Below are 24,658 nucleotides of genomic sequence, written 5' to 3' on the forward strand. Positions count from 1 at the left end.
CGTACATAAATCATCGTTCAAACTATTTATTTTCACCGTCACCTCACTGTGAAGTTTGAAAAATAAAGTAATACTTTCCGTTAATATTCTGGAGGGAGGAACCCAATTTTAACAATGTTTTGAGCCTTACTACTATATTTTTCACTTAATTTTTTAGTTTTCGCTTAAATAGTCTACTAAATATCCATTTGTTGCTCAATAAATCATAAATCCGCTGCCAACTACCTTATAAAATTTTCCTTAATGCTCACGGAAAATATTTCAAAAAATAAATATTTGCATTTTTTTTTACAAAAAACGTGGGTTAATACTCATAGTTTTTAGTCGATTTCTACAAATTCGGACATAAATCATCGTTCAGACTATTTATTTTCAATTTCGCCTAATCGTGAAGTTTGAAAATTATAGTAATACTTCTTGTTATGTTCTTAAGGGTGGAACCCCATTCTAACAATGTTTTGGACCTCACTACTACACTTTTCACTCATTTTTTTAGTTTTTGACTTAAATAGTCTACTAAATATGCCCAATAAATTGTAAATCCACTTCCAAATGCCATATAAAATTTCCTTAATGCTCATGGAAAATATTTCGTTCACACCGACAATTTTTACTCTGTTTTTACAAATTTGTACATAAATCATCGTTCAAACTCTTTATTTTTACATTTGCCTCATTGTGAAGTTTGAAAATTAAAATAATACTTTCCGTTAATATTGTTGAGGGTGGAACCCCATTTTAACAATATTTTGGGTCTCACTACTATATTTTTCACCCATTTTTTAGTTTTGGACTTAAATAGTCTACTAAATATGCACTTGTTGCTTAATAAATCGTAAATACCCTTCCATACGCCATATAAAATTTTCCTCAATGCTCACAAAAAACATTTTGCGAAAATAAAAAATTTACATTTTTGACAAAATAACGTGGGTCAAACTATTTCTTTTAAACTTCGCCTCACCATGATGTTCGAAAATTATAGTAATACTTTCCGTTATATTCTTGAGGGTGCAGCCCAATTTTAACAATATTTTGGGCCTCACTACTATATTTTTCACTTTTTTTTTTGTTTTCAACTTAAAATAGTCTACTAAATATACATTTGTTGCTCAAACAATCTTAAGTCCGCTTCCAGCTGCCTTATAAATTTGCCTTAATGCTCACGGAAATTATTTCACAAAATATAATATTTGCATTAAAAAAAGGTTAACACTCACGGTTTTTTGTCGGTTTTTACAAATTCGTACATAAATCGTCGTTCAAACGCCTAACCGTGAAGTTTGAAAATTATAGTAATACTTTCTGTTATGTTCTTGAGGGTGGAACTCCATTTTAACAATGTTTTAGGCCTCCCTACTACACCTTTCACCCATTTTTTTAGTTTTCGACTTAAATAGTCTACTAAATATGCACAATAAATCGTAAATCTCCTTCTAAATGCCTTATAAATTTTTCTTAATGCTCGTGAAAAATATTTCGCAAAAAAAAAAATTTGCATTTTTGACAAAAAGTGGGTTAACACTCTCGCTTTTTTGTTAGTTTTTAAAATTCATACATAAATCGTCGTTCAAACTCTTTATTTTCACCTTTGCTTCACTGTTGTGACAACCCGTTCCAAATTTTACGTTTTTATTTTATTTTAAAAGCGTGAATTTACGAAAATGCCATAGAGGCAAAGATTTTGACTTATGTTGACCATCGTCTAGAGAGACGTATAACTTATTCTTTTAACATATTCTCATAGTACTCGTGGATGTGAACGCATAGGCGAAAGCCGTTTGCGAGTTCGGATTATAACGGTATAGTTATGGACGTTTGAAAATGGCTATTTAAAGTTTAGTTATAAATTATTTGAATTCCCACCTTGTGGGAAAGTGGCCAATCTGATTTTAGGCACAAGTAGGAAGGAACCAATTAAATTAGAGGGAGAGGGTGAGACCCAATCAGAAATAGAAAGAAGAAAAAAAAAAAATCCCAGCTTTCCTGTGGGTTTTTCCAACTCGCAACCACCCATTTTCCAAGGTCGATTCCGGCCAACTCCGGTGGAGTTTTTCGACACCACCACCACCATCTTGAAGCTCTCATTCCCCTCTACAAAACCCACCCAAGAACCACCTTGATTAACCAAGGTATGTGGTGGTTTGAGGCCACGAAAGTTGGCGGTTCTCACGGTGTTCCGGGCACCCTTTTTGATTTTCCGGCAAATCGGAAAAGTGATGGCCGATGCCACCACTTGGGCTTTGTAGCCCATGATCCCAGGAGAAAAACCCAACCAACCTTGACCCCGTTGGACCACTGTAGAAGACGAATTGACATCGGGAAGTTTTAGGCACCCGCCGGCTTTGTGGGAAAAATTGACCCATCTTCCGTCCACTTTTGGACTTCGTGTCAGGTATGAAAGTTGTTCCACTCACTGAGATCTTCATTTCTGTGAAGTTTGAGAATTTTTGGAAATAGTTGGATTTTCCGGCGAGTCGGGGCGGCCGAATGCCCCCCACGGCTGCGCGTGCGGCGGCGCGTGGCCAGTGGGCCGCCAGTGCTATTTTTAGGCTATGTCGAATGTCTTGAATTCAGTTTTGTTATTTGAATGACGTAGGTTGATCATTGGAACCTCAATTTGTTACGATACGTTACTTGATAAAAATGTGAATCGACGATCCGACCGTTGAATCGTCACCAAAATTGGATACATTATATTACGTAATATTTAAAGATCATAGGAATTTATGGATCAGGAATCCGACGTACGGATCTTCCTGAATTGGATTTGTAAGTTAGTAAAATAAATGTTCACGACCACTTGTTTTAGGCAATTGGCGGAGATCCGACCGTTGGATCGTAATGAAATTTTAATATGTTGTTCTAGAAACATATTGTGGATCGTTGGGAGTTACAGATTGGAAATCTGATATGCGGATCTTCCGGGTCAAGTTATACAGGGTTGTAGACCCTACCGTCGATCTTTGATCGACTGTTGACATGTGGTCAATGGGTCTCAAACTATTTTAGAATGCCCTTGAGGTTGTGTTTTATATGAATTACGTATTCTATAGATAAGAATTCTGAGATGTGATTTGATAATTGGTCACAGGGACCAATCATTCAGGACGCCTCGATGCGTGCGCTAGAGAATTATAGCGTGGACTCCAGGTGAGTGAATCTTTTCTTTTTCATCGTACATATTATTGAGAGTTCTATCGACACTTTTAAATTGATTAGGTATATTACCTTCATATAATTATTGTGAATGCTTGAAGTACCTATATGAACTACGAATGGCTTGATCCCTGTTTAGGGTACGTAGGCAGTCTAACGAGACGTTAGATGCAGCCATAATATATTTGAGACAAAAGCCTTGCTTGGGAAATTGAGTAATGCGAAGGAAATTGGTAAAGGCAAGTTTTAGTTTTGTGAATTAGTTAGTTAAATTAGTGTTAATTGGGTTGTCATGGATAATTATTCCTGAAAATAAGTAGTTCGGGAGTAGGGCGTTATTGATTGTACACTTCACACCGTATTATTTATAATTAAAAATGCTACAACATGGTTGAGTATTAGATTGCATCATGGTATATCCATATGTATATTACTTGCATATAATTATTGGGAATGCTTTCAAGTGCAAAGGTGAACTCAGTACACCCAGGTAAGTTCAGGTGAGTTTATGGTATTAGTTGAATCGATTGCGTTATAGCATGACTACAGTTATGTGTTAGGCAACTTCGATACTGTCGTACTGGTTGCCATGAGTTGCACATGCTATATTGAGATGCATTGAGAGCTCATAAACCTGCACTCCGGTGTTAGTGCTCCCGCCCGTGGCCAGGGCACAGTCCTTCACGTGATGTTCACCTCCCGCACCTTACCCTCACCTTGGATCCAAGGTAGGTGCACAGTCCTGTCGTACAGACCACTTTAGGTGGTTCCGACTCATAGGTGACCCGCGATTATTCGCACAGTCTTCACGTGATCGTAGCACTTGAGCGTATTTATTTACACCCAGTCCTGTCGTACAGACCACTTTAGGTGGTTCCGACTCGTGTGCAGGTATACTTATTGAGCAATTGGCTAGCCATGATTGATGAGATATGGATAAGTCGTACAGGTCACTATAGGTGACTCCGACTTATATGCTAGCCAGGATTGATGAGATATGGATAAATCGTCGTTCAAACAACTTATTTTCAGATTCGCTTCAACGTGAAGTTAGAAAATTAAAGTAATACTTTCCGTTAGTATTCTTGAGGGTGGAACCCTATTTTAACAATGTTTTAGGCCTCACTACTATATTTTCACTTAGTTTTTTAGTTTTCGACTTAAATAGTCTACTAGGTGTACAGTTGTTGCTCAACAAATCGTAAATCCGCTTCCAAATGCCTTATAATTTTTTTCTTAATGCTCAAGGAAAATATTTTGCAAAAATAAAAAATTTGTGTTTTTGACAAAAAACGTGGGTTAACACTCATGGTTTATTGTCAATTTTTACAAATTTGTACATAAATTGTCGTTCAAACTATTTATTTTCACCTTCACCTCACCGTGAAGTTTGAAAATTATAGTAATACTTTTTGCTATATTCTTGAGGGTGGAATCCCATTTTAACAATGTTTTGAGTCTCACTACTATATTTTCACTTATTTTTTTGGGTAAATTACACAAAACTACTTTAACTATTTGGCCAATCATAGTTTCATACCCTCTTCGAATCTTTCACTATGCATCTTCGGATCTTTCTCTCAATTTTTTTTCTTCTTTCTGTTCTTGTCCTCAAATCGCCACCTCTATCTCTTCGTCAACCTCCTTCACTCCTTGTTCACCCAAATTGAAACCAATTTCGACGAGAAAACGATATGGAAGAAAGCCTTGATTTCAAACATGGAGAAGAGTACCTGATTTGGCTTCTTGGAAGAAATTACCCGACCATATTCATACTCTAAAACTCCCAAAGGATTTAACAGGAGAAAGATTTGTTCTGCTAGTGTCACATCCTGGACCGGGGGGACCACTTCCCGGGCCCGCTTCACCACCGTAGCTCGATATTATCCGCTTTGGGCTTACCATTCCCTCACGGTTTTGTTTTTGCGAACTCATGAGCAACTTCCGAGTGGGTCACCCATCATGGGATTGCTCTAGCCCCCTTCTCGCTTAACTTCGGAGTTCCTACGGAACCCAAAGCCAGTGAGCTCCCAAAAGGCCTCATGCTACCCGGGAGGACCACTTCCCGGGCCCGATCCACCACCGTAGCATAATATTGTCCGCTTTGGGCTTACCATTCCCTCACGGTTTTGTTTTTGGGAACTCACGAGCAACTTCCCAGTGGGTCACCCATCCTGGGATTGCTCTAGCCCCCTTCTCGCTTAACTTCGGGGTTCCTACGGAACCCGAAGCCAGTGAGCTCCCAAAAAGCCTCGTGCTAGGTAGGGATGAGAATATACATTTAAGGATCACTCCCCTGGGCGATGTGGGATGTTACAATCCACCCCCCTTAGGGGCCCGACATCCTCGTCGGCACACCATGGCCAGGGTTAGGCTCTGATACCAAATTGTCACATCCCGAACCGGGGAGGACCACTTCCTGGGCCTGCTCCACCACCGTAGCACGATATTGTCCGCTTTGGGCTTACCATTCCCTCACGGTTTTGTTTTTGGGAACTCACGAGAAACTTCCCAGTGGGTCACCCATCATAGGATTACTCTAGCTCCCTTCTCGCTTAACTTCAGAGTTCCTACGAAACCCGAAACCAATGAGCTCCCAAAAGGCCTTGTGCTAGGTATGGATGAGAATATACATTTAAGGATCACTCCCCTGGGCGATGTGGGATGTTACAGCTAGCGTTCTTTCAATTAAGAAAAAAGGATTGGGAAATGAATTAACAGCGTAGAGGAAGAAGGTAACAAGATTTCTTCAATTTTCTTTTATTTCCTTTTATTGTTTAATGTAAGATTTTAATTTGAATTTTTATTCTATTTATTTATAAAGGATTTTTCATAAAGTAATTAATAATTAGGGCAAAATTGTCTTTAAGAAATTATTTTAAGGTGATGTTAGCCCTAAATGGGTTATGTGAAAGTGAAATAGAACCTCAAGGGGTGTTAGTGTTATTTTTCAATCATGAGGGGGTTTTGTGAAAACACGATAAACCTCAGGGGGGTGTTAGTGTAATTAACCCGTGAATAATATGATTTATCTATTAATTTGATAATCTATTTAGAATATAATTAATTAAACAGGAATCTTCTCCATAATTGTAAAAATGTAATTTCTAAGAGAATTGTTATTGGTACTAACTCTAATTGTGCACTCCTAACTTTTTATATTTAGAAAGAAAATACTCTTATAAGGAGTGTACGATTAGATTATTGGAGTGTCAATAACAGTTTTCATTTTTTAATTGTAGTATTTATTTTGGATTTCTTATGTCAAACCCTATATAGATTGTAACTGTTGTTATTTATTAATTCAAGGAGTCATATTTCTACATAACAGATTCATTGCTAAACCATTTTAAATTTGATTGATTCTTAGTAGGATTGATCCTAAAATGCTGACCTAAAAATAAACAATTCAAATTATCGTGTAAAATTGCAAAATGAGAAAGAGTGGCGAAAATAAGAATCAGAATGTTTAAATAAGGGGGTTTCTAGCTTTCCTGTCTAATTAATTGACGTATCAACCAAACGTTTTTAGTTCAGTTTTAGACACCGGACCATGCGTGCTTGTTAACCACCAAACTGTACGAGTCAAACCTTTGATGCATGAACATGGAAGCATTTGAGGGAATAAATCAGTTTGCATACCAGCAGGAGACATAACCATTTCTGTTGGAGAGACAAATATAATATTGCAAGAAATATTATTTGACAAGGACCTTGTTTAGCCTAAAGACTTTTTGGACAGGAATTGGATTTGTCACATTAATTTACAGAAAGCGGAATAAACTGCTAACCACTTGGCAAACTTGGACACGAGATGGAGTTGGGTTTTTCTTGCTTTTGGGAATCCTCCGAAATATAATAAGAAGAATAAATATAGTAGGTGTTTCTCTATCCGACATCTAATAAGAGTGTTTGACTAAAATGAGTTGTTAAGAGGCTATACTTATACTAATTTTTGCACAATTCCTGAATTTTTGTGGGCCTTTTTACTATTTCGGCTATTTGAAAAGTTTGAAATGAGTGTATTTTTGAGGGTCACCCAATCTATTTTCATCGTCTTTGCATGTCTATCAATCATGGGATTGTTCATGTTGGGAAGTTTATTCCTGGATATTCTCAGGATTTTGATGCTTGTATCATTCTTCTCTAGGAATCCAACCTATCCCTCCCAAGGTGCCAACTATTCTTTTTGTATTTTGGTCTTCTCCTTGGTTTCCTTGGATTAAACTTAATACAGATGGTTTGTCTAAAGGAAATCTTGGTCCTTCTGCTTGTTGAGGATTTTTTTGGGATTGCCATGGTCAGTTTCTTGTGGTTTATACCAAGGGATTGGTCATCACGACTCTTTTTATGCATAATTATCGGCAGTTATTATTGGTGTAGAGTTTGCATATCAATAGGGTTGGCATTGTCTTTGATTGGAAAGTGACTATTTTAGTGTTATTTCTGCTCTCCAATCGATGATGACTTTCTATGCCTCTCACATATATTACGAAGGAAATATAGTTGCAAACAATTTTGCTAACATAGGCTTGTATTATGCAACTTTAGTATGACATGATTCCCCTCCGATGGCAGTTTGTGCTGCTTTATTTTAAGACTATGTTGGCTTTCCTAGCTTCCGCTTCTCAGATTAAAGTGCAACTCGATATACAGGTTTGTCTCACAGTCTTGTTTTTTTTTCTTAACCTTGTGATATTCCTGGCTCTGTTTTGCAGGTTTAGACCTTTAGGTTCAGCTTTAGAGGGGTTAGGTGTCATTTCCCACCCCTCCTTCTTTTCCTTTACTTCTACAAGGGTAAGGTTTGTATAATTATATCCCCCTTCCTTTCATGTATTTTTTAATCTTTTTTTCTTGTATTATGAGAGGTTAGGTTTATACCCCATGACTAGGTGCATCCTTTTTTTTCCGATATCAATAAAATTTCCCTCGTACCGTCGAGGTTTTCTAAATATATATATATATATATATATTCGTAATAAATTTCATACATATCTGTTAAATTTAAAAAAAAAAAAAAAAAAAAAACCCTTAATGGTTCTGATTATGATGCTTGTACGATGAAGATATGTTAATTATAAGTGGGGGACAAGTTAGCTCTCCCATGCTGGAGTAGGATTGACTTTGTGGTTTTCTGAAGAAGCAAAAAAAGTTTTATCATGAAAAAAACACATGTATTATCCATTTCAAAATTACAGTATACAACCCGAATAACCACCTTTAGAGGTAATTCCAAAATGGTTTGAGACTTTTAAAACATTTCAAATAACTATCTAACGTTTTTAAAATTAGATATTTGTTAGGTCACTAGTGTTAAGTGAAGTCCTTGACAAGTATTGAAGTGACATATCACTCTCACGTTATTTATAAAGCTCTAAATCTCCAAACATATCCCTTTTAAGTAGAATGACTTGTTAGTAAAAATTAACTTCAATATTTGTCTATAGTATCACTTAACATTAATGACATCGCCAATTAACAGTTGCAAGGTCATCACTTAATATCAGTGACCTAACAAGTATTTGTTGATCAATTTGGAATCGCCTCTGAAAATTTGGTTGTTATTCGTACTTAACCCAAAAACTTTTAATGTTTTACACATCATTACAGCCCAATAGCCCCATAAGGCATACGGCCCATATTTTAATAAATTAATATTTATTTATTACTCATGCCCATTTCCAAACCAAAACCAATAGACGTCCATGGTTTTAAACTACTAATTTACCAAGTCAGTGTGGATAATTGTTTTTCACATGGACGACTTACTTGTCCCACTTAGGACTAACGAATTTTTGCAGTTTAAACATCATACTCTAAAGGTTATATATGAAAAAAAATATTCAAAAAATTATTATTCTAAAGATCATATATTCAAAAAATTATTCAATTTCGAAATATTTTAGTCACTCATATGCATAAAACAAATGAACGGTTCAATGATGATGTTACTTATTACTAAAACAGTTGATTGGTGTAATACGTATAAATGACTAAACCATCTTCAATAATGTTTTTTTTTTTTTTTTGTATATAATATTTAGATAATAATAAAGAGAATAAACGGTACCGGTTATGATGTTCGGACGATAAACGTTAATCATAAGTGGGAGACATACCGGTAGTGTCACAAGCATTATCCTGCTGTGTGCAAAGTCGCAAAGTCTTTGGCGAATGGTCTTAACCCCCCTATAATAAGAAAGATTTTTGGATTAGTGATAAACCGTTGGTTTCAATGGACACCATTATTAGCTAGAGTCAGGCCGGGAAATAGGCCATAAAAAGCTTCAAGACAAAGTTCCCGCCGGTGTAAAACGTGTACTGCTATGACCCGACTTTCGTTTTTTTTCTTTTTAAATCGAAACTACGTGATCTGGTCTTGCATCTCTAGGTTTCTTGCATTTCATGGAAACCAATTAAGCATCGTTTTTTCGCCGTTTCTACTTGATGGAAATGCTGAATCTTGTGCTGGACTCATCTGTTTTGAACAAATTGTGCAAATTGTTGGTTTAGTGTCAGCAAAAACTATAGAGAAATATTAATTTAGGAAGTATATTAGGCCGGGGTACTGGATCTTTTCAAGAATTATGTATTAAATTTTTTTGTAGGTCATCCTATCGCTCAAATTATTGAACATGTTTTACTCCCAAATGTCCAGTCAACTGCTACGCTTCAACAGATTAAAGAATTAGCTATCTCTGCGTTCGAGTGGCATTTGAACCCTAACAACCACTCATCGCTAATTCTTCAACATCTATATTTGATAGAGCTAACACCACACGCTTTACATTGGAATTTGAGACTGGATGTGATTGGAATTAAGTCTAACGACCCAATCTTAAGAGTCTTGCATCTTATCAGATGGGACTTGTAAGATGTTAGTTTTTATCCAATTTCATAAGTCCAGTTTCAATATTTTAAGTTCATTTCAGTCTGGACCAAGCCATCAAACGAGCCATCATTCTTGATTTAGCTTTTGTTCTGAGAAAATTGTGGTGAATAACTTGAGCATAAAACCAAAAATCTATCAAGACCAAAACATATACTTAACCACATATATCGTGGAATTACAAGGCAAACTTCACTAATCACATCTTACAACATGACATCTCCAGACTAATCTCGTACTAATCATCATAATTTACATTTAGAAACAGTCAAAATACAGGGCTTGAATTTTTAGGTTTCAACCCAAGGTGGTACACGTAACCAAAAACAGAACCTTGTCTGAACATACAGGGCAGCCAAATCTTGACCGAGTAAAAAATAAAAGAGGAAATATGAAAGAAAGAACCAAGGAATATACGGAGAAAATTCACAAGTCAATAGCATCACCGCGGTCACCAACTTTTCCGGTGACCGTGTTGTTGTGATCGGGGCGTACTGTAGGCCGCCGTGTTGTTACTCTTTGGAGAAGACAATGATCCATGATCATTATTATGATTATTGTCACTCAATCTTCTACTATGGTCTTTCTTCTTTGATGCTCTTTTTGTCTCGGAATTGCTTTCTTTCAAATTCGGCAATGCGTACCAGCCGATAGACGTGCACAGAATCGCAAACGACCGCCCGAACACCGCCAGCAGCACCAAAATGAACACCACAACCACCGGCAAATAGTAAGAAGGCCTTCTCCACATACCCAAGTTCGTTCCTTTGAAGTTCAATGACGAACGCACCCTCTTATCATTCTTTGGTGGTTGCTGAGCTGCTACTTCTTTTGTGGGCGTGGAGGGCTCAACGGTAAACTTATCCAAACTTCCCGAATTACGCGTTGCATGCTTTTCTTTCACCAGCTGAGTTTTGGTTTTCTCTTTGTGGTCTTCTTTCTTGTTGTCCTTCAACTTGATCACGATCGGGACGGGAGGGGAGTCCTCCTTCGAGTCCTTGAACACGAAGCGGACGAAGGATATGTCTTGCGGAGGCGTTTGCGCGTAAATCTTCTGCCGCTTCTCTTCGAGATCGGCTAAGAGCGCAGAGAACTTGTCGAGGCCTCGACTCGAATAGGGGTTCTTGCTGTCCTTGTTGCTTCTCCTTGATCTTCTCGGCGTGGAGCAAGGACTCGAAATGTTTACGGGTTCATCTTGAACGTCTTCCGAGTGGAAGAATCCGCAGCTGAAAGGGCTGAACATTTCAATAAATTCAAGGGACTAAAAATGAAATGATTGTCAAACGAGCCTGAGTTTTTGAGTTTTGGTATTTGAGTATAGAGTGATTTGGCTTGATTGGAAGCAAAGAGAGATTATATATATATATATATATATATATATATAAAGGGTTGTTTTGCTGTGAATGATGTGATCTGCTGAGGAGAGAGATCCAAAACGAACCTCTAGTCAAAGGAATGGTTTGACAAAAGCAAAATGCCACGGAAGCTTCTGCTACCCACATGGATTTTGGGGCGGATTTGACTTCTTGGAGAGGAAGGAAATAATGCCACATATACACGTCTGAGATTATGCTTTGGCAAATACGCAGACCGTGGATGTTTGGACAGAGAAAATGGTAAGAAAATATTATATAAAATTTAGTTAATTACATGGTTTGGTCAGGATGCTTTGCTTGGGAAGTGGGTTGAAATTTGAATTGGTCCAAATTTACAGGAAAACATTTTTAGTCGTAAAATATTGAGTGGCGCAGGTATTTGTGAAAATCATAAACGAGTAAGATAATGTCTTCTAGAAGGAGCACCTGGTCCACTAGGACCATGAACTATTGGTTGAAAACGCCATGGAAGTCTGGCATGTATGGCATAACAGTATTTACCTTTATTATATGTGTCGTTGATATTTTAATTTACTTAGAATGAGAATAAAATTCAATATAATCAAATAATTTTAATTTATGTTATTTAGTACTACCGTTTAATAGTATTTTTATTTATTTGTAAGTGAGACGTCTTAGATCCGATTCTTGCCAAAGACGAATTTAAATCACATTATTGTTAGCTCATTGTGAAGCTAAGCATCTCCCTTAATGAAGATAATATCGTTTGTCAAATAATAATAATAATAATAATTTTAATCCTAATTGTTCCTATGTTTGTCAAAAAAAAATAATAATAATTTTAATCCTAATTTTTCCTATGTTTACTAAGGAATCGAAAAAGAAACACCCTTAAAATCTACCGTGCAATACTTGAAAATTAGAAATCAAATTACACGACTAGTTCATCTTGTCTCATCTTTTACTTTCTAAGCTCTACAATTCTTACTTCTCCCATTCACGTTAAGTAAACTTGCCACGAATTCAATTTCCCCTCCCATTTATAGCTCTAAGATGAAACACATGAATCTAATTTTCATGTAAATGAAACAAACATTAGACGTCAAACGATTTTAAATCTTGTATTACTTGTATAATTTTGTTAGTTACAAAAGTGAAAAAAAAAAAAAAAAAAAATCTAATGTATGCAAATTAATTTTGTGTGGATGTTTATCCATAATTTTCCCGGTCATTTTTCAATAACTTGTGGATGACTAAGATTAAATAGAACATCGTGTATGCCTTGACGTATTTGATTACGTTTCATAGCAATGCTAGGAGTAGGAGCAAAGCAATAATTGCAGTTATTTTAGTAAGTAATACGATATTAGCAAATCACTAATCTAAATGATTCGTCACTGCTGGTCCATTCCATGCTATACCAAATCTAAGATCCCTGAAGAAAGACCATAAATCAATATTATAATTTGTGAAAGCACAACTTGCGAAGCACGCAATATTATTTGAAGTGAAATCTCAAGATTATTGTAAATGTAATACGTCTTGATCATGTTTGTTAGTACTAACAGGATAACAATCGCAGCCTCAATCTTATTGTTGACAAAACGAGAGGCAATAAAATTAGTATATGCTTTCGTCATAGTTGTGTTTAGTTGGTTGAACTATTGAAGGATATTTAAAATAGTTCGACTTGCATAAATCAGATACGATGTATCTTTTCAATGAATTCAATAATTAAATATGTCTTTTTATAGACATCATTTGTCCGAAATAATAAATAAATAAAATTTTAAAAAAATACCCTGACCAACTGCCAAGGCATTACGTTACAATAGGATAAGCTAAACTCAAATACATGTCATTATTATTTTTAGAAGAAAATATCTTATGTCGGAAAATTTGGCCCCATTGCTGCTTAATTCGAATATAATTTTGGTTTTATATAATATTTGTTTGAATTTAATTATAAAATATATCATTATATATGCGATTCATACAAATAATCATTCCCGTCTCATTCCATCTAGAATAGATATTCTTACGTACAACCTACTCACCAAGTGTCCCTACACCCATCCAAGTCTTCATTTTGGAGCGGGGCAGTTTTTCCACTTGAAAAATGGGGGCCCAACTTCGTCACCCTCAGACATTTATGTCAACAACACTTCGACCGTATTAAGGCCTTCCAGAAGCCTTCAACATCTACAGAAATGAAGGCATTTTCTTCACTTCACACAAGCAGACTTCCTGTGTGTGCTCCCGCGACTTTTACATAAACAAACTTGACATCCACTGGCTACTATAGTATACGTCGACAAAAGCGAGCATGATTATTGAGTTCTTAAACAGATCATCGACATAAAAACTCAATCTACGCCGTTAAACCACAGTTTTGTTATCAAACCCACATCATCATATGCTCAATCTCTTTTGTAAACAGTTCTATGTAAGTAACATATTTGTATAAATAATCCGGCATGACTAAACAGTATATAAATCATACAAAAATAGTCACTTTAGCGGGGAGTTGCCTGATCTTGTCGGCATAAAGTATCCATGACGTTGAGAATTCTTCGGATCTGAAGTCAGTGAGGGAACAGTCATGAACTTCCGAAGCATACGACCAACAAACTAAGATGGACTAGACAAGCATCATTCTCTTATACATACATATTATCAGTCTCCCGGCTGTTCATTGTCGTCGTCAAAAGTTTCATCATCCTTCATGTACTTCTCTTGCACTGCTGCAACTGTGAGCTACTTTGTTAAGCGAAACAGAAAATGTCATTTCTTGATAATGCAGATTCTGATGTGGCTAAAGGACAATTCCAAATACTTAGTAGTATAATTCACAAGTATCTTGACAAGATAAAGAGCTACCCGCAAACTTTTTATTGTAGAATCAAAACAAAAAGGATATCTGTAATAATCCCAATCAACAGGACCGACTGCAATCTTGCTGAATTCTACCGCACTTGCGTCTATACCAGCAAAAATGTACCCATTGCTCTTGTCTATCAGTTTAACTAGATTCCCTACACTCTCTTTATCCTGAAAAGTAGCAAGCGATAACACTAAGCATAAAAAATTCGAGAGGTCGGGTGTAAAGTGGATAGGGACTGGCATGCCTGGATATCTAAGGTTGCAAAATTGACAAGACTATAATCTTCAACTACTTCACAAAGCTCCTTAGTAAGCTTTCTGCAATATAAACAAGAAACATTTTCGTTATTAAAAAAAATTAAAAAACAAAAGCCAAGGCAAGATTTTCATAGTCTTTTCCCATAAGATCATAAATAATCAAACCTGTACTTAGCTGAACGAGGATCCTGATCAAGCTTGTACTGAAGATAAGATAAATCCTCTACATCTGTGAAGAAATCAAGGTTGAAAGCTGCAGAGATTAAAAAGAAAACAGTAATATGAGTCAGATATCTCAAATGTGATGTATAAGGAAAAATGAAAAAAAAAATATATCAAAAGAACAAGCCATGACCATACCTAGCTTTCCGTAACTCTCTATTAGATCAATCTTAGACAAGACATTTATGTGAGGGAGTTCCATATGAAGCATGGTTGATAAAGAGAGAATCAATGCACTAACATACTTTCCAGGATCACTGCAAAGATGGGCATCAACCAAATGCACAGCGGTCAACTGCATCAAATCAGGAAGCCATCAAGATAACAATCCAAAGGCGCATCCACTATCATGGTCCAAGTGAATGGTGCAATCTACAAATATACAGAAGATTAAAATCATACCCTGAGGTTTAACTTCTTTACGAGCTTCATGATAACATTCTTGGCGTTGGAGTGAAGAAAGAATAGTTCCACTTGGCCGGGGAGATCAAAGAGAATATAATGATCTGCAAAGTTCATAACAAAGATAGGCAGCAGCATGGCACTATTACAAACTAGATGAACACTAACATTCAATTCCTTTCAAACGTGCTATTATGATGTATAAGTTATACCCGAAAAAAGGAAAAAACAAGCTGATTTTGCTTTCAAACAATGGTTATGTTTTCCAGAGGTTTCATTTTCATTTATATATTTAGGCATCATTGGTCAAACCTTTAAGTTTAATACCGAACTATCATAAGATCCAATTGGAAACTGTTTCTTGCAATAAAATGCAACTACATGTACAGAAGTCCTCCCACCAGCCAACACATGAATACCCTCTGAAAAGCTGTACAAGCATACAGTGTTTCATGTAAACAACATGAAAAACACAATTGCAACAAGTTCAAGAATCAATAATATAGAATGGAAAGATCACAATGAGACTGGACGTCTGAATATGGAAGGGGAGGAAATAACCGCGATTACCATCCCCTCGGGTAAACAAAAAAAGGATTATCATGATATCAATGTCCAGGGCCTGAAGGCCCTGAACATTCTAACCAAGTAAAGCAAGGCAGAACACACCAACCTTTCATAAGAGGTTTCAACTTCGCCTCCAACCAGTCAATATTCTTCTCTAGATAATCCATGCAATATACAAGACCTGGATGAACATTACGAAAGAAACTTCAGAAGTTGCAGCCCAGAAAAAGCATCATTTGTTGAGTCTAACAAAAGGGCACACTTCAGCACCAACTAATGGGTTAGCCGTAACCCAAGAGGATCTCCGCAAAAAATAAACAGGAATACGTGATTATAAACCATCTGATGCACAACACCTTTTCAAACTTTACATGTTTTCATCTTGATCAAGTACATCCACAAAAAAAGGTATCAAGTGACTTTATGTTTTATGGTATAGAAGCTCTTTGACATGCAGTTGTTAACTGTCGTGCTGTCTATCTCGCGGGTATTTTAGAACCTTTTACTCCATTTGGCTCACTCCCAAACTAGAAATAAAGGAAGAGCTTTTATAATGTCAGTAAACGGAAATCGTCCTTAAAATGCTTAAATAACAAAAATAAGTCAGTAACCATTGTTCCTACCATCTAACTTCTCCAAATGTCACCTATTTTCAAAAGAAAAATTCGAGAGTCCCATAACTTCCTATCTTTCCATCGTTTTCCTTCTTCACTCCCGAACCAAACAATTTCTACTCTTTAATTTACCCAAGTATTGAACTTTTATAGATTCAATAAAGAACAGTAAGAGCTCACCTCCATTGGGACCAAGAGAGTGCTCCACCATCACATCACTGAGCTTTATAAGATCCTCAATGTTCACAGCACATTCATACCTAAATTCACGTAAGGCTCAACATTCTACGTAGGGATGAATTGCAACACTGCAATTACGAACAACAAAACACTAAAAAACTGAAAAGGATACGGCAATGCATCGTTGGCAGGATCCAAATTGACAACTGCAACTTTCCTGCGAACGATGAAATGGTCGATGCAAACATTAAGACAGATTTAAAAACAAAAACCGAAGCCATGGAAAAACTTGAAAACCCATAAATCAGAGTGAAATTCTTTACCTTCCGATGAGCTGGAGGAACTGAGACATACCATTGCAGTAAGTGGTCTTCCCTGACCCGGGCGGGCCGATCACCACTTGCCCAAAAACCATTTTCGGTTTTAGGGTAAAGTCGTAGGAAAATCGAGAGAAGTGATTGTTCAGGGCGATTCAATCGAAGAATCGCGAGGGTTAGGGTTTTAGGGGCGGTAACTGAGGGAGCGAGTCGGCGGCGAAAAGGAAAACCAGGGTAGAAAAATTAGTAAAAGTAAATAAAAAGGGGCATTCCGAGAATCGAACTCGGGACCTCTCGCACCCAAAGCGAGAATCATACCACTAGACCAAATGCCCACCTTGTTATTACCGGGGGGTTAAACGGTTTATTAATTATAGATGAAAGAACATGCAAAAACTACCCGTGGATAAAAGATATCCCATTGGCTGCGCGGCCCATGGTTCTCTCTCTTGGACTTTTGAGTCCCTTGGTCACAATTCGGACGAGCTTTATGTCATCTCACTTTCATTCACATGGGATGAGGTCCTACTATGGAACACAAGGTCAATAAGTTGATGTTAATAATTCGATATTATTCTTATTAACAAAACGTATCTAACATATTATCGGTATTTTTCTTTTAATGATATCAGTGCACATAAAATGTTATGGATAAAAAATTTCTGACATTCCTAGTGATTTTGGGCTAGCCATTAAATCAAGGGAGTTTTAACGAAAAGTCCGCGGTACTGTTCACTTTAACGAAAAACTACATTTTTACACTAAAAAGTCAAACCTGGTATTATTCACTTTATCCTTTATTTTGTCATTAACGTTAAAACTCAAAGTTTTCAAGCTTTTTTTTTATTAGTTTTCCTTTAAATCAATGTTTGAACTAATAGATGGAGGGGGACCATATTATAGCTCACATTAGAAAAAAGCAAAAATTCCAATGTGGGACTCCCACAAATTTGCATGGATGGAGTTTGGAATAAGATTTGTCATCATGATCGAGTGTGGTGAAAGATAAAAAGAAGACTAGTTTAGTGCCTCCATCATTTCAAACTCATGTGCAATGTTTGAAATCGAAGCTAAGGCATGTTTTCCTTCTCTATACTTAAATTCGAAAGTCTTAATTTAAAGTAGATTATAACATAAACTCGAATCAAACAAAAACTAGGCAACTCGGAGGATCGAGCAATTCTAACCATCTACACACAATTCAGATTATACAAAAATATTTTTTTGAGCAAAATGGTACTATGATATGTCGATAGATTGTCAATCAAAATGCTTTGTTAAGTATGGTTGAGACAATTTCACTCAAAAGATTCAACCTTAATTCAGAGGCCATATCCATCTTTATAAAAATGAATAATATTTGTCTACTCAAAAGATGAGTAGGACTCCTACTCAAAATTGTTCGTTATTGATTCATAGAATTTCATGTTGCAATTATAACCGTTCAAATTAATCACCTTATAAAGATCGCATATGCAAAAAAATCAATTAAAACTAAGTCCCCGAACTGTATAAAAAAAATGAAAAGAATTGGTAAAAATCATTACGACTCGTCTGTGTATTTGTTATAATAGAGTTTCAACTAAACGACCTTAGTTTTAATTCATTTTTGGCAAAGATGATATTTGTAGAGTGTTTCATATGAACAGCTCTGACCCATCAACACAAAATCTTATAATTTGAACACAAAGAGTTTTGAATTGGAGTTCTTACTCATCTTAAGTAGCCAAATATTGTTCTGTAAAAATAGTGCAATCATGGAGTAGAAAAATATCTTTGAGAATATAAGCATTCAATGCAAGCCAACTAGGCAAGCAAATGAGATGATGAAGAAGTGCTGGCATTTGATGGCATGGAGGCATCAAACTTGGGAGAAAAGTCACTAATTTGATGCTTCTAAGTTCAATTTTTTCAAAAAGGGGTTTTTAGATGTTAACCCAATATCCATCCGTACATGTATCCCAGTTACTAGTGTCGCACTCCAAATTTAGCTTCCAACTTAATTAATAAAAGCAAAACAAACCAACTTATTAATTAGTAGTAATTTTTTCTGAACTAATTAACCCTCTTTACACAACACCACCAAACTAATCAACTAAGAGCTTGGTTAGAAGTGTTTTTGTAATGGTTGTAAGCGTTTCTGATACTTAAAAATGTTTCTGGAATCAATATTTAGTAAACATGCAAATGAATTTTGAAAAAAAAAAAAACACTTAAAATGCTTTCTAAAAAAAGAAACATCATATGTTCCATACATCTATATTACATATTTACAAATGCAACACTCGTTCAACAAAATATTTATCATGTTGTGTCTTTGATTACGTGAGCTTCTTTTCAAAAATTCATAAGAAAAATCCAAATCAAATGCATGGTTTAGAGGGCAAGGAAGGAAGATAATTAAGAAAAAAAATCTAGAGAGAGCGGTAGGTAGGTGCTTTGGAAGTGGGACAACATGATTGCTAATTGCCGCTAAACTTTAATCATATTCATCCCAACAGTATGACAGTTGTGCTTCTCTTTTGGTCTCTGAATTCCCATTCCCCACTCCAACCCTAATCCCACTCCAACCCTAATCATCTCTCTCATTCCATTTCTCACATCTCCCCTCCTTCTTCTTATTCTCACAGAGAGAGAGACAGAGAGAGAGTGGAGAAATGGCATTTGCAGGAACAACTCAGAAGTGCATGGCTTGTGACAAGACAGTGTATCTGGTGGACAAGCTCACAGCTGATAACCGAATCTACCACAAAGCCTGCTTCCGATGCCACCACTGCAGAGGAACCCTCAAGGTTCGTTCACTTACGCTGCTTTAAAACTAAAAACGAAATGGTTGTCAAACGACTCTTAAAATCTATGTTTTTCATTTTTGGGGGACGGAATGTTGAATTGAAGCAAAATCTACCAAAACCGGTCTCATGTTGCTTGCACTAAACCAATTACTGCAATAATTAAGAGTTGTTTTCGGCGTACTTTTCGATCTGATAGATGTTCTTTCTTGTTTAAAGTAAACTCTGCTTTGTGGTGCTTAATGCTTATCATGAACAAGTTTTTTTTCAACATTGAAATTTCAGAAATTTCAATTTTCACCTGCATCTTGATGTTATAAGATCATAGATTAAACCCGAAAATTTGATATGTGAATTGTTCAAATGCAAGAACAGAACTAGAGTTTACAGATTGACAAACTTATCTTCTATTATATATAACACCAAAGAGTGAACAATTAGTCAGAAATCGGACTCCGGTCATTTGATTCTACCAGTTGTTCTAGCATTGTTCTATCCCGGAATCATCTTATATCGACTTTGATTTTTAATCTTCATCTGTAAGTCGTTAAACAATGATTCCGATATAGAAGATTAAATAACTACTTTTGCATTTTTGGTTTTCATATACAACTCCATTTACAAATTGATGAATTCGCAGCTTAGCAACTACAATTCCTTTGAGGGAGTGCTCTACTGCAGGCCACATTTTGATCAGCTCTTCAAAAGAACCGGCAGTCTTGACAAAAGTTTTGAAGGTAAAATCAAAATCCCGCTTCAATAACTAACCTTCCCTTCTCTTCATCGCTCAAGTTGATCAACTTATGTTTCAATTTCCTTTCTCAGGGACACCAAAAATTGTGAAACCAGAGAGACCTGTTGATAATGAGGTATATTCGTCCGAAAATCTTTAAATGCTTGCCTATGGATCATTTAACATCTGCTGATCATCATCTCTCGATGGTCTCGATGGTAAATTGTTTTACAGAAACCTGCAGTAGCGAAGGCTTCAAGCATGTTTGGTGGAACCAGAGAAAAGTGCTTTGGCTGCAGGAATACCGTCTATCCAACAGAAAAGGTGTCAGTGAACGGAACTCCTTACCACAAGATGTGTTTCAAATGCACACATGGAGGGTGTACAATCAGCCCATCGAACTACATTGCACATGAGGGCCGGCTCTACTGCAAGCACCACCACACCCAACTCATCAAGGAGAAGGGAAACTTGAGCCAGCTTGAGGGTGACAATGAGAAGATGGCCGTGGATGAGAATGCCAGAGAAGTTGCTGCTGAAATATGATTCGAAGACAACGGATGACTCTATTTTCAATCGCCTTAGCATCCGTTCTTTAAGGCCGGCGCGGTGTTGCTGTCCCTCATACCTTATCATTTTCCTGCAAGACAGATGAATCTTAAGTATTAATTGAAGCGTGTGGGTTCATTCATTTGTTGTGTTTAGTTTCCTGTAAGGTTTGTGAATGCTCAAATGAGATGCCAAATCCTATATTTTCAATCTAAACCCTATTGTTTTCATGCTAATCTTTTCTAATCCTAAATTAAACATCGAATAAAATACTACAAGTCACAATTGACACATATTCTAAACTAATTAATTTGTTGTTTGTTTGAGAGTTGTTCTTTTATGCGGAACCAAGTTTGAATCCGTTTCCTCCTCGTGCTTATTTAGAAAACACAAAATGCTCATTTATCACTAGTTGTTGTTTTAATTGTTTGTCCTGGAATATAAATGGGAACAACGGCGGAGTTTGGACTTGCAAATCTTCTCTACAGGTAAAGGATGAGGATTCCCATGTTTTGAAAGCAATAAAACATGCACACGTGGGAGTGCCCACACTCGCTAGAACCGATATGCTCTTCTATGCGCTTAAGTTTGAATCCTCGTTCCCACATCTTAGATTGCTTGTGTCAAAAGAAAACAATAAAACTGGAATACAAATTCAGATATGAGCCAACTGATTATTGAACATCTCATTAGATGATTCTACAAGAGAAAATCTGAAATGCGAATAAATTCAGTCATCGGAATTATGACTGCAGTTTAATTATGTACAAAAATAAACAAAAAAAATGAAACATTCCGAAAGGAGTACATTCGTCACGACAAAGGATCCACGGTATCAAGAAGACAACCATTTTTGGCAACATGCTTCAAGTCTCTGATAAAACTATCTTGAAGAGATCCAAACCCAAATGTTTCATCCCCATACTGCCAAATCCTTCCATGTGCATGAGGTGGGTTAGGTCCGACCAAGTCCGGAAGAGCTAGATCATGACTGAAGTTTATGCGCAGAATGCGGGAGACGCCTTCATTTCCAGTGAGAGAGAGATGCTGATGAGTGTGATCCTCTGCTGCACTTGGTCGAAGATGTACACGACTGGTGTACAAATTTTCTTCCTCTGGGGAAATCGGAGACTCAATAAAAGTAGGGTTCGCTGCCCAAAACACTGGTTGCTTACTGATAAAACGCATTATATGGCATAAATTCTCCGACGGGTTGCACACCTTTTGGCAGGAAATGCCCCCGATGTTATCATATGCAACAAGGTAAAATCCCAAGGCCATGTCATCATCAATTCCCTGCAGTTGGAAGAAGATGAGAGGGTTAGTTGACTAGTTGTGCTATAATTGAAAACTCATCTGAATCCACCATCTTGTAATGGCACATTATAAGCAAAGAGCGAAAAAAGACTTCTAAACCAGTTAGTTAAAGCACACTGATCCGACTTTCCTAACTCAGCAACGAGACTTCTAAACAGTCCCGTGTTTTTTTGTTACACTCCGTAGTTCGGAAATTCTACTCAAATTGATTGATGCAGCCAGATCTTCGCTCGCAATTTTCATACATAACAACAATTCAATGAAGCAATAACACTGTCAGAAACACATTCAACGGAAATTCTTGGAGAGAACAGTAATATTCCGTTTCGGAATAAATTTGGATGCTAAATCTAAATTCCAAAATACAAACTAGATACAATGCAGTCCTCCAACAATCAACAAACACTTCACAAAGGCGAAATCGAGATCAAACTGTTAGTGCGTGTGTCTACATAAAAATGGCACAACATCTCTTGAGGCAATAACAATCTTCTATTCAAACTTTCAGCTGAAAAATGCCAGTACAAAGAGAGAAAAGGAACCTTCCAGAGGCCCTGCAAAGGCCTAGCCGTCGTCGGCGAGCAATCTACAATCTTGACATAATGCTGAGGCTCCAGCTTCCTCCTTGCCTGCCTTTGCTTCTCTCTCCTCCTCTGCCTCCTGGAAGCTCTATCCGCACCCGGGCTGGTACGGTTCGCAAGGTACTGATATATCTCCACCACCGCCTGGTCTGGTGAGGTCCCCGGAGAGCCACTACTCTCGGCGGCTCCAATCACATCCTCGTCGACCACGCTGCCGTTTACGCGGCCACGCCCTGAGCTCAAACGTCTCGGAGCCCCAAAGCTTGTATCTTCCTCCACAACAAAATAGGTCTTCCCCACCAATCTCACATTCACCGGAACCAATTCGCTCTCCGCAAACTTGAACCGGTCGGAATCCGCGAAATCTTCCAAAATCTCGGGCCGGCCTTCAGGGTCCAGAAAGTTCACGACTTGCCCCTCCGGCGAGAGGCTCATCCACAAAAACGGCGCCTTTACGACGCCGTACGTGCCGTCCTTGGCCGGAGATACTCGGAACCCCGTCACGAACGACGGGCCCCACTCGAAAAAAATCAACAGCGGCGATGTCGTGAAGCCGCCCTGGCGCCAGAACCCAATCAGATTCTCCCAATCGCTGAGGGTCTGGTAGAGATTCCTGTACGTGATTTTCCCATTTCCCCATTTCTTGATCCGGGTCTTGGATCCCCACCTGCGATCGCACATGTTGAACCAGAGCTTGCCGTCGGATTTGCATAGCGAATCGAACCGTTTCGATGTGCAGGCGAAGCTGGCGACCTCGGGAGGCGTGAGGAAGGAGAGGATGCAGAGCTGTACGTCCTCGGGGAAGTCGGAGAAGTCAATGGCGCAAGCCGATTCGTCAATTGCGAGACTTAGGTCTTTGATTGTCGTCATTTTCGGATTTGGGAACTTGGGGCTGGTTTTCTTGGGAAAGTTGTGAATTTTCTGGGAAAATAGTTGGGAATTTTCGGGGGAGAATTGGTGGGAAATATGGGTGTTAGGAAAAGGAAATGAGAAAGTGTTGTGTTGGATTGGATTTGCGAGATTCTTCGGCAAGAAGGAATATTCTCTTTCTTCAACCTGCTGCGGCACAGAAGCTTCGAAGACCACCACGTTCCGGTGCCAGTAAATTGACAGCGTTTGTTAGGGTACAAGTGTAATTTAGCAGCTCGAGTCATATGTGGTACTTTTGAACAGAGCCGGCCTTTAGATTTCAAGGTTCTGTGCGAAAGTGAATTGAAGGTCCAAAAAGGTATTAAGAATTTAATTTTTTAATATTTTTTTTAAAATAATAATTTTAGTTTTCAATTGAGATTCTATAAATTCTAATAGCACAAATAAATTTAACAAATAAACAAGTGAAAAAGTGGCGTATTGTTTTTCCTTAACTATTTAGAGGGTCAAAGTTTGAATTTTTATGTTATTGTGTGGAAGTTTTATATTATTTTGTGAAAGCTTATGCATTTATATAAAAATATAAACTGAAAAAAAAGATGGAAATGAGTTTCAAACTCATCCCCTAAGCCGATGTAAAGAAGCAATAATTCCTTTTGCGCTAAGACTCAAGTTTGTAATATTCTACACATATTACTATATATACGTAAATGCATACAAAATTGAAAAATCAGGACCCTTCCGATTTGGGGGTCATGTACAGTAGCACCACTTGCATCCCCTCAAAGCTGGCCCTGCTCTTGAAACGTGGAGGCCCAACGGCCCAAGCAATCCAACAAGTCCAACCACGCACGCATGGCGTGATATGAGTAGGTTGATGGAGAAAACCAATCAGACAACATGTTCGTTTAGATGAAGACACTAAGTGTCATACAAGGGAATTTATACAGCACATATATACTGTTATGCTAATGTTCCGTTTAAATGCTGA

The 24,658-nt window shown here is 37.3% G+C and overlaps 4 protein-coding genes and 1 non-coding gene across 5 annotated transcripts; 1 reads left to right on the plus strand and 4 right to left on the minus strand.

Annotated features, from left to right (window-relative positions):
- Positions 1-10,182: 10,182 nt before the first annotated feature.
- On the minus strand, positions 10,183-11,406 carry LOC137719552 (uncharacterized). The gene has a single exon (XM_068458590.2). The coding sequence runs from the start codon at positions 11,289-11,291 to the stop codon at positions 10,500-10,502; it is 792 nt and encodes a 263-aa protein (XP_068314691.1). The 5' UTR covers positions 11,292-11,406; the 3' UTR covers positions 10,183-10,499.
- A 2,286-nt stretch (positions 11,407-13,692) lies between these two features.
- On the minus strand, positions 13,693-17,134 carry LOC137746293 (GPN-loop GTPase QQT1). Its single transcript, XM_088685060.1, has 11 exons — positions 16,835-17,134; positions 16,684-16,728; positions 16,512-16,591; positions 15,824-15,898; positions 15,151-15,254; positions 14,887-15,043; positions 14,692-14,779; positions 14,514-14,586; positions 14,305-14,436; positions 14,056-14,136; positions 13,693-13,964 (listed from the first exon to the last, which is right to left on the minus strand). Exons 1-10 carry the CDS (start codon positions 16,924-16,926, stop codon positions 14,062-14,064), a joined length of 921 nt encoding a protein of 306 aa, XP_088541186.1. The 5' UTR covers positions 16,927-17,134; the 3' UTR covers positions 13,693-13,964; positions 14,056-14,061.
- On the minus strand, positions 17,092-17,163 carry TRNAP-UGG (transfer RNA proline (anticodon UGG)). The gene has a single exon. It is a non-coding gene; the product is annotated as a tRNA-Pro (tRNA).
- A 2,041-nt stretch (positions 17,164-19,204) lies between these two features.
- LOC137735326 (LIM domain-containing protein WLIM1) lies at positions 19,205-21,135 on the plus strand. The gene is made up of 4 exons (XM_068474748.2): positions 19,205-19,620; positions 20,258-20,354; positions 20,443-20,486; positions 20,585-21,135. Exons 1-4 carry the CDS (start codon positions 19,486-19,488, stop codon positions 20,894-20,896), a joined length of 588 nt encoding a protein of 195 aa, XP_068330849.1. The 5' UTR covers positions 19,205-19,485; the 3' UTR covers positions 20,897-21,135.
- Positions 21,136-21,553: 418 nt separating this feature from the next.
- LOC137748005 (F-box protein At3g12350) lies at positions 21,554-24,000 on the minus strand. Its single transcript, XM_068488120.2, has 2 exons — positions 22,759-24,000; positions 21,554-22,195 (listed from the first exon to the last, which is right to left on the minus strand). Exons 1-2 carry the CDS (start codon positions 23,665-23,667, stop codon positions 21,713-21,715), a joined length of 1,392 nt encoding a protein of 463 aa, XP_068344221.1. The 5' UTR covers positions 23,668-24,000; the 3' UTR covers positions 21,554-21,712.
- Between the last annotated feature and the right edge of the window lie 658 nt (positions 24,001-24,658).

The sequence above is a fragment of the Pyrus communis genome, chromosome 15 (assembly GCF_041283825.1).
Source record: "Pyrus communis isolate YQ-2024b chromosome 15, ASM4128382v1, whole genome shotgun sequence".
Taxonomy (NCBI): Eukaryota; Viridiplantae; Streptophyta; class Magnoliopsida; order Rosales; family Rosaceae; genus Pyrus; species Pyrus communis.